This window comes from Sinocyclocheilus grahami, unplaced genomic scaffold, assembly GCF_001515645.1.
Source record: "Sinocyclocheilus grahami isolate Dianchi unplaced genomic scaffold, SAMN03320097.WGS_v1.1 scaffold44.1, whole genome shotgun sequence".
Lineage (NCBI taxonomy): Eukaryota > Metazoa > Chordata > Actinopteri > Cypriniformes > Cyprinidae > Sinocyclocheilus > Sinocyclocheilus grahami.
The window spans coordinates 339399-349125 of NW_015505223.1; the positions used below are offsets into that span (position 1 = coordinate 339399).

At 36.0% G+C, this 9727-nt stretch overlaps 1 protein-coding gene across 1 annotated transcript in view; it reads left to right on the forward strand.

Annotated features, from left to right (window-relative positions):
* The first annotated feature begins 8862 nt into the window (after nucleotides 1–8862).
* Nucleotides 8863–9727, forward strand: part of LOC107582427 (uncharacterized) — a 4995-nt gene continuing 4130 nt past the window's right edge. The window contains exons 1-2 of the mRNA XM_016268274.1: nucleotides 8863–8917; nucleotides 9247–9543. Of these exons, the coding sequence (XP_016123760.1) occupies nucleotides 8863–8917; nucleotides 9247–9543 (352 nt within the window). The remainder of the gene's footprint in view (nucleotides 8918–9246; nucleotides 9544–9727) is intronic.

Below are 9727 nucleotides of genomic sequence, written 5' to 3' on the forward strand. Positions count from 1 at the left end.
TTATTCAGTGTTTGGTATGGTTTTATATATATATATATATATATATATATATATATATATATATATATATATATATATACCTTTAGCATCTCCTTCCACAAAACCCAGCTGATTACATCAGAGATGACAGACAAAATGACTTGCATCCTGTTTTCAGTGAATCATTCATTCCAGTGTGTATTTAGCTTTAAAAAAATAGCCTTTTTATATTACATGATTGTTTCTGAGAAGTGTGATCCTTCCCACATGCCGCTGTGTGAAACAGGGCAATAAAACATAATAATCAATTTAATCTAGTTTGCGCTAACTGTTGTACATGGAAGCAGCTCCGGGCGGATGACGTATGAGGACGGTGTCACGCATGCCCCGCTCAGAACTGACGAACGTGGAAGCGCAGGGGAGAGATCAAAACAAAACAACGGAATTAGAAGTACAAAACGAGGATTTGTAAAGAAGAATGTGGGAGGATTTCGATATAAGCCAAGAGGAGATCGGTTTTTCTTTGCTAAAGTAAGGAAACTTTGCTTCCTTTGCGCCTGTTAACAAACGTTGGTTTTCACAAGGAGCACATATGGATGTTGTGGGGTAATTCGGTGACCGTGATTTCACCAAGTACAACAACTGGAACAACATTCCTATCAACCAATCAGAATTGAGGGAAAACTTTTCAGGAAATATCTGTTTTAGGCTTACAATCAGGGTTAGGTGCTTCACCTTTGTTAATCAGCTATCATTTCATACTGTTTTTAGGTATAAGTTATGGGTAGGGTTAGGTTTAGGGGTAGGGATTGGGTTAATCTAATTGGGTCTATATCATCAACAAAACATGTTGATCCAGGAACATGTCTTACTTGGCAAAATCACGGTGACCATATATATCACACCAACCAAAATGGTACTCTTAGCCAGTACTGGCCCGAGTCTGAGTACTGAAACTGAGCCAGTTATTTCATCCGGATCTGGGCCATTATCGGGCCAAACCATTTTGGCTACCTGGGTAGAAGCACATGGAATTTAAAGGCTTAAAGGCCATAGACTGTGAAGGTTGGACCAAGAATTGTTAAATGGGGCTGTCTAGCCTATGGAGTAAATACAGGTGTAAATGGGCTCGGTCCACTTTCGACCACCTTCAGAGGTAGTTGAAAACATTTTTTACCAGATTTCTTTTATTGTGTAAAAGCTCATGTGGTCGAATGTGTTCAAACAACCACTAAAGACTGCCTCCTCCTCCTAATTCTTAAACATTACAGGATGTGTTGTTGAAGCATGATAACTAGGAATTTAAACTTTGCCAGCTGAAATCATACATTTGGTTTGAAGGTGAAAAAAAGCACAATGTTCTCTTATCAGTCCTGACTCAAGCACAAACTAACACAGAAAAATTGATTTGTTTATTACACGCAACAAAAATAAAACAAATCTTTCTCAGTTTTTTTTTTGACAATGAAAAACTGTTTATAGTGCTGGTTTCCAATGGTGTTGCTGTAATCTTGTTTGGGCTCATAGGACTCATCTGTCTGTGCCGGTTTGCACGTAAGTATTTTGATATTAATTTATTTATAATGCACAATGTAAAACAACAGAAATTCACCAAAGTTATGTACATGAATATAATGCAGCTTATTGTTTTCTAGGTAAAAAAAAGAAGAAAACAGTATGTTTTTTCATGCATTCAGTTTAGTAGTCTGTGATTTTTATTTTTATTTTAAGCAAATATTTGTGTAGTCCAGGAGTAAGGCCTCAGATCGGCCTTAGAATCGGCCTCAAAAATAATACATTTATAAAACAAAATTCATAAATTCACAGCACAATTTACATTTACAAAGTCTGATTCGTAAATTCAAAACACAATACAAAGTAAAAGCATGAATATTTCCCCAAATGCTCACACAAAAGCATCTTTGGTGTATAAGAAAGCAGGCTAACCGGGTAGCTGTATTTTGTGCGAACGATATAAATCATAATGTGATGTTGTAGAAATTGTAATCAGGTGCTAAAAAAAAAGAGTACCCATTAAAATGTCTTTACATCAAAGACCCGATCATAGAAACAATGCACAGTACAAGCACAGCGTTGAGCTTCTTGAGTCTGTTCAGTAAAGAGTGTTTTGATTGGTGGATTAAAAGCTCACCGCTATTGGCTGAATGGAACATCCTCCAAAAAAAGATATTTATGAATCTTAACCTGCCAGGAAGGTCTCAAAAATACCACACACAAATTCAATGCAGTCCACGCATGTGTGATGATTTGCAAATGCAGATTCAACGATCCATAAATACATGTAACATCATTCATAAATGTGTGATGGAAATTAATTCAAGAACTTGATATATACATATTTGTGTAAAAATTTTACATTTATTTAGGTAAGATGCTTTTGTGTGAGCATTTGGGAAAATATTTATGCTTTTACTTCTGTATTTATGAATTGTGTTTTGAATTTACGAATCGGATTTTGTAAATGTAAATTGTGCTGTGCATTTATGAATTTTGTTTTATAAATGTATTATTTTTGAGGTCGATCTGGCTCCATACTTGGCAAAATCACGGTGACCATATATATCACACCAACCAAAATGGTACTCTTAGCCAGTACTGGCCCGAGTCTGAGTACTGAACCTGAGCCGACACCACCGAAATTGGGCCACTCGTCGGTGTGATTGTGGCCCAATAGTACTGAAACTGAGCCGACACCACCGAAATTGGGCCACTCGTCGGTGTGATTGTGGCCCAATGCTGGTGGTGTTGGCCCAGTTTCAGTACCCAGACTCGGGCCAGTACTGGCTAAGTGTTTTATTTCTCGTCAGTGTGATTGTGGCCCAATGCCGGTGTTGTTGACTCAGTTTTAGTACCCAGACTCGGGCCAGTACCGGCTAAGTGTTTCAGTTCGTGTTGGCGTGATTGTGGGCCAATGCCGGCAGTTTTGGCAGCCGGACTCGGGCCAGTGTATTTGGGCCAATTCTGGGGTGTCATTCATCCCATGTCCATGCCGACTCTGGCAACCGCAGCCGGGCCGAGTTATTTCATCCAGCCTTCCGGATCTGGGCCATTATCGGGCCAAACCATTTTGGCTACCTGGGTAGAAGCACATGGAATTTAAAGGCCATGTCTTCGAAGACTGTGAAGGTTGGACCAAGAATTGTTAAATGGGGCTGTCTAGCCTATGGAGTAAATACAGGTGTAAATGGGCTCGGTCCACTTTCGACCACCTTCAGAGGTAGTTGAAAACATTTTTTACCAGATTTCTTTTATTGTGTAAAAGCTCATGTGGTCGAATGTGTTCAAACAACCACTAAAGACTGCCTCCTCCTCCTAATTCTTAAACATTACAGGATGTGTTGTTGAAGCATGATAACTAGGAATTTAAACTTTGCCAGCTGAAATCATACATTTGGTTTGAAGGTGAAAAAAAGCACAATGTTCTCTTATCAGTCCTGACTCAAGCACAAACTAACACAGAAAAATTGATTTGTTTATTACACGCAACAAAAATAAAACAAATCTTTCTCAGTTTTTTTTTTGACAATGAAAAACTGTTTATAGTGCTGGTTTCCAATGGTGTTGCTGTAATCTTGTTTGGGCTCATAGGACTCATCTGTCTGTGCCGGTTTGCACGTAAGTATTTTGATATTAATTTATTTATAATGCACAATGTAAAACAACAGAAATTCACCAAAGTTATGTACATGAATATAATGCAGCTTATTGTTTTCTAGGTAAAAAAAAGAAGAAAACAGTATGTTTTTTCATGCATTCAGTTTAGTAGTCTGTGATTTTTATTTTTATTTTAAGCAAATATTTGTGTAGTCCAGGAGTAAGAGCCAGATCGGCCTCAAAAATAATACATTTATAAAACAAAATTCATAAATTCACAGCACAATTTACATTTACAAAGTCTGATTCGTAAATTCAAAACACAATACAAAGTAAAAGCATGAATATTTCCCCAAATGCTCACACAAAAGCATCTTTGGTGTATAAGAAAGCAGGCTAACCGGGTAGCTGTATTTTGTGCGAACGATATAAATCATAATGTGATGTTGTAGAAATTGTAATCAGGTGCTAAAAAAAAAGAGTACCCATTAAAATGTCTTTACATCAAAGACCCGATCATAGAAACAATGCACAGTACAAGCACAGCGTTGAGCTTCTTGAGTCTGTTCAGTAAAGAGTGTTTTGATTGGTGGATTAAAAGCTCACCGCTATTGGCTGAATGGAACATCCTCCAAAAAAAGATATTTATGAATCTTAACCTGCCAGGAAGGTCTCAAAAATACCACACACAAATTCAATGCAGTCCACGCATGTGTGATGATTTGCAAATGCAGATTCAACGATCCATAAATACATGTAACATCATTCATAAATGTGTGATGGAAATTAATTCAAGAACTTGATATATACATATTTGTGTAAAAATTTTACATTTATTTAGGTAAGATGCTTTTGTGTGAGCATTTGGGAAAATATTTATGCTTTTACTTCTGTATTTATGAATTGTGTTTTGAATTTACGAATCGGATTTTGTAAATGTAAATTGTGCTGTGCATTTATGAATTTTGTTTTATAAATGTATTATTTTTGAGGTCGATCTGGCTCCATACAGGAGCTGTATGCATAGATGTTTAGCTTCTTATCTAATATATGCATGCATGAAAAGATGTCATAAAGATCGATATTTGATTCTTAGCATTAAAATTAGATCAATAAAATCATATGAACCCAGTCAAGGAACTGGTAGCCTATAATGAGTCTCTGTGCATTTAAAATCTTTAAAATCATAAAATAACTAATACATTTATAATAAGAATGGCTGAAAGGAACTTGACCTTAACTATTGATTTTGTTATTTAGAGTTGTTCTGGACCTGCAGAGGCATATTCTCTGATCACTTCTGTACCAGCCACATCTCAGCCCATATCTGTAGGTGAGAGAACATCATTCTCAGGAAATGATCTCAGATAAATTAAAAAGAACAGTAGCTAACAGATGTCACCAACTGATACTTATAGTATAGAAACATCGTTCAGCGACCACAGCTTCTCACAGCCATTTCCCCCTTCAAGCCTTCAGCAGATCAGTATTACTAGCCACATCTTCTCTTAAAGGAACAGTTCACACCAAATTGAAAAGCATTTACCACAAATGTCTCATAAAAGTAGTGCAAACAACTTAAGCTCCATATTCTAAGTCTTCAGAAGTCATACGACTTCTTCGAGTATATGGCTGCATTGATGATTTTTGCAGGCCCATCCAGAAATCTGCATTTCCCTGATTCCCTTGACAATTAAACAATAAGATTTATCCATCAACTTTTGTATTATTGAAGAAACTAAGCCCTGTGACCAATAAATATGTATGATTCTTACACATTTTCTTCATCATAATAATCTTCACAAATGAACACATTTAAAAAATTTTTGAAGCCTATATAATAGCCGGAAGTAAAAAGCTAAACATAGGCTTCAAAGTCACCATTGAGTGCTGACAGCTATTTCAGTCTTTATTTAAAAACATTTCCCCTGAAAATCTGAGTTAGAGTAGTTCGTAAGAGCATGATAAACAACATGAGGCAGCGAAAGCTTATTATTGAGTAGATGAGTTACCTGTTCGGCGTTGAATTTCCCCAACAATCTCTGTAGTCCCATTTAGCCACTTGTTAGCAAGTCAAATAATGCTTTAACTAACAAAAGGCTCACAAGGGCTTATTTTATGTTATAGACTAAAACGTGATATATCTTGTGTTGTTAAGCACAGACATTGTTTAAGACTTTTAACCAAAAACCCATTCATAAATGCATCAACTTCAGGACAGTGCTAAAATACCTCCTTTCTGGGGTTTGGCCTACAAAAATACATCATCCCTGCAGCACTCTATAGCTCTCATCCAATCATTGTGCATCATGTTTGGTATCAAGACATGCATTGAATATCTTTGGTGTCACTGATGTCAAATTAAACATGTTGCATATGCCCTCAAATTTTGAAGCATTTGTCCTCTGGTTTTCTAATGACTCTGTTTGACCCTCTTCATCATGCTGTTCTTTTAAAGGCCTCAAACACCCAGAGTAACACCAGGACAGCACAGCAGAACACATTACGTCTGTAAATGTAATGTACCAGCCCTCAGATAAGGAAGTGTTTCTTTGTCATATCCTGAGGAATCAAATCTCTCTCTTTCTTTTCACATAAGAGTTTTTTATATAGGCCTACTATAAAAACACACTGTGGTTTCACCACTCGAAACTTCCTCTCTAGTACAAAAGCTACATTTTACATGCCCACATTTAAGTGTTGAGAAACGTGGCTGCCCAAACACACTGAACTAATATAGAGGAAGTTGGACAAATATTAAATTCATCACAACACTGTTGCACAGAATGAGTCTGAGAAGAGATGATACTGTGCAAACTGCAAAGTGTCAAAGTTTAAAATACATGAAAGTTTTATTACAGAGACCATGTTCATCCAGGCCAACAAATGTTCTTTAAATTGATATGACTGGTTTAAATGTTTCTGCACTGCATTACAGATGTTTTGACCAATGAACAACAGAAACAGGGAAATACAGAGGAAAAGGAGGTATATGTGAACACCGTCACACACCAAACTCACATTACTGTTCATAATGAACGGAATACTAACACATTTCCTTGATATCTGTCTTTTCTTTCTTTTATTCTTTCTTTCTTCTTTCTTAAGAATGTTTATCACCTGTACTCCACAATCCCTGAAAATCAGTTCACTCAAACGCAGGGGATCACGCCTACAATTGGGTGAAGATGCACTGTTGAATCTCAAATTTTTTTCATCATGTACATCCATTAAAGTATCTACTTGCAGACAAACAGGTTTTGATTTTCATCATTCATACATTGTGACTGTATTGAGAGGATCTTCTGTGGAAAGTCACATTAGCCCAATACTGCCTTGTAAGAAGAGCTTACTATACACTAAAGACAGTCGTGGCCTAATGGCAGTTGTGCCCTGCTGTAAAACAATAATACAATAATCTTATCCAGTAATTGGCTTTGAAGATCTTGGAAAAGCCATGGAGATTAATTGGTCAAAAAGTTTACATATACAAATGAGTTATATAAAGTTTAGTATTGTTATGAGCCAGTCTAGGATGAAGCTGTAACATAAACTGGAACAAACGATCCTTTGTACACTTTCATTTACAGGACCACAAGTGAAGCACAACTTCAGGGGTGGGCAAAGACCAAAACAGCAAACAAACACCCAACAAACTCTTAACAGGAACAACAAAATTCTCTATCAAACAAACAAATAAATACAACAACAACAATATGGGCTACCATACCTCCATGACTAATAAAGAACAAGTCAAGAGATAACTGTAAAACAGCATTTATGCAAAGATATTTACAATAATATACATCAACAATATGCAGCATCAACAATAGCACACTATTGCAAACACGAAACACACTTATGCAGTCAAGCCAGCATACAGCTCAACAGGCAAACCAACAGCAGCACAACACACAAGATGCTACCTAATACTTAATTTGATGCTTCCTCATTTCATTGCTCCGCCCTTCAAGCCTGTAATCCGAAAACCAATCAAAGTTTATCTGGAAAGAATCTCAATTCTCTAATTACACCCCGATTAGACAAAAAAAAGCTGACACACATAGAAATTCTCCTCCCCCTTCAAACTGGCCAGAATCAAATTAAAGGTTTAATGCACACTGTGACTGAATATTTGAATATTCAGAATTGAATATTGAATTTGAACATTGAATTTGAATGAATATTTGTTTCAGGTTCAACAGCGACATTTACTGGTAAAACGTTGACAACAGTTTTCTGACTCTAATACTGTATGATTTAACCTGAGATCTTTTCTGTTGCAGCTGCTGCTGTTCACATTCATACTAAAGCTTGTTAATCTACCCATACAACAACACAACACTGATTTATCAGCTGCTGCATCAATGAGATGGTCTCTATAAAATCTCTGTAAAACTGCTTTACTGTATCTCAGTGTAAACAAACAAAGCTGAAGCAAATCCTCCTTATGTGATCATGCCATATATATTAAAATGGACATACATATTCATTTTCTGCATATAATTTAATAAAATACAGTGCAATCAGTTCGGAGATAGCATATGTAGTACAATATATAGCTACTGAATTTATACTGATCAGCAGGCCGGACAGAATTCTTTGGAGCTTTTTACCACATTTTGATTTTATTTTGGCATGATGTATTTATTACATGTAGCTAAAAGCACCTTCAAATTAGCCAAAATATTAAATAAATATGCAAATTATAAAAAAAGATCATAGTTTTCTACTCATTTTCTGTCAGACTACTGTCCAATTAATGACCAATGACACCATATGATTCGCTGATTAGATTTTTGCATGCAGCCCTTGTATCTCATAAACTGACCACTGATTGTAGAGCTTATTATTTTTTTGCATATCAATACCTTTTATATTTAATAAAAATATAACATTGAATTGAATTTGTTTACCTTGTCTTTCTTTATAAGAAAGTTATTTTCACTTCATTTAAATGAAGATTGAAAGCAGATTTGTGGCTGGTTTTAAAACTGCATAATGGCATTCAGCTCTCACGCTTTACATTTTCTATCTTTACATGGCAGAGATATCATGTGTATGCTAATATGCCATTTCAAATTCAACCTGTGGGTACAAAAGATGTTACATATGCCCTATTTCACAGTGCACGGTTAAAAGTGTGGTCTATAAGTACACTTTCATCTACATAAACAAACTGCACAATATATTAAACGATTTCCTGTGGTCTATTGTAGTAATACTCTTATTGTGTGAGTATTGTCTTCTTTTCTCACTCTTGCTGTAATGGAGTTGTTCATCTTTATTGCTTTTCAGCTCCTTATGGAGGTTCAGTCCTACAGTAAGTGATTTATGCTTCTTAAATACTGTATGTCCACATTTGTCAAAAAGTGTTGTTGTCCAAAATATCTCAGCATGTCTGATTGTTAAAGTGTGAAGTTATAATATGAATATAAAAATATATGAATACAACCTACCTGATATTAATTTTGCTATTGAATTTTTCCTATATGTAACCAGCTGCTAAAATCTGAAATATTAGCTTAACGTGGTTATAGCAATCAGGTTAATTACTCTACTTGAGGTTTACATAATCAGAATATGATAAAAATATGATTACTATTTTTGTTAATGTCAATACCTGCATATTATTTGATTGGGTTGTTTCAGAATCTCCTACTGTAAAAGTATCTCCAGATGTCATAAGAGAGTCCAGCTCAGTGAAGATCAGCTGTGAGACTCCAGCAGATGTTAGAATGAATCAGTGTTATTTCATCACAAACAGAGAAGAGAAGAATCTAAGAGTCAGTTCATCATGTGAGCTCGAGCTCACTGGTGCTGAAGTGCTCAGATGGACAGGTGTAAAATCCCCTGTATCAATCTACATTAACTGCTTCTACACAATACATGAGCGAGGCATCAATAAACCATCATCTGATTCTCCTCCTGCCACAGTGACGGTTCTAGGTGAGATATTTTCACTGCTGTTCTTCTGTCTTAGAAACTGTTACTGCAGTGTTTTTGACAACTGAATCATTTGTCTTTAAACAGATGCACTTCAGAAACCCTTCATCAGTGTTAGTGATGATGATGACCAGCTCAGCATATCATGTGAAATACCACTTTCAGTCAGAGCTGATTTCATCTGTAG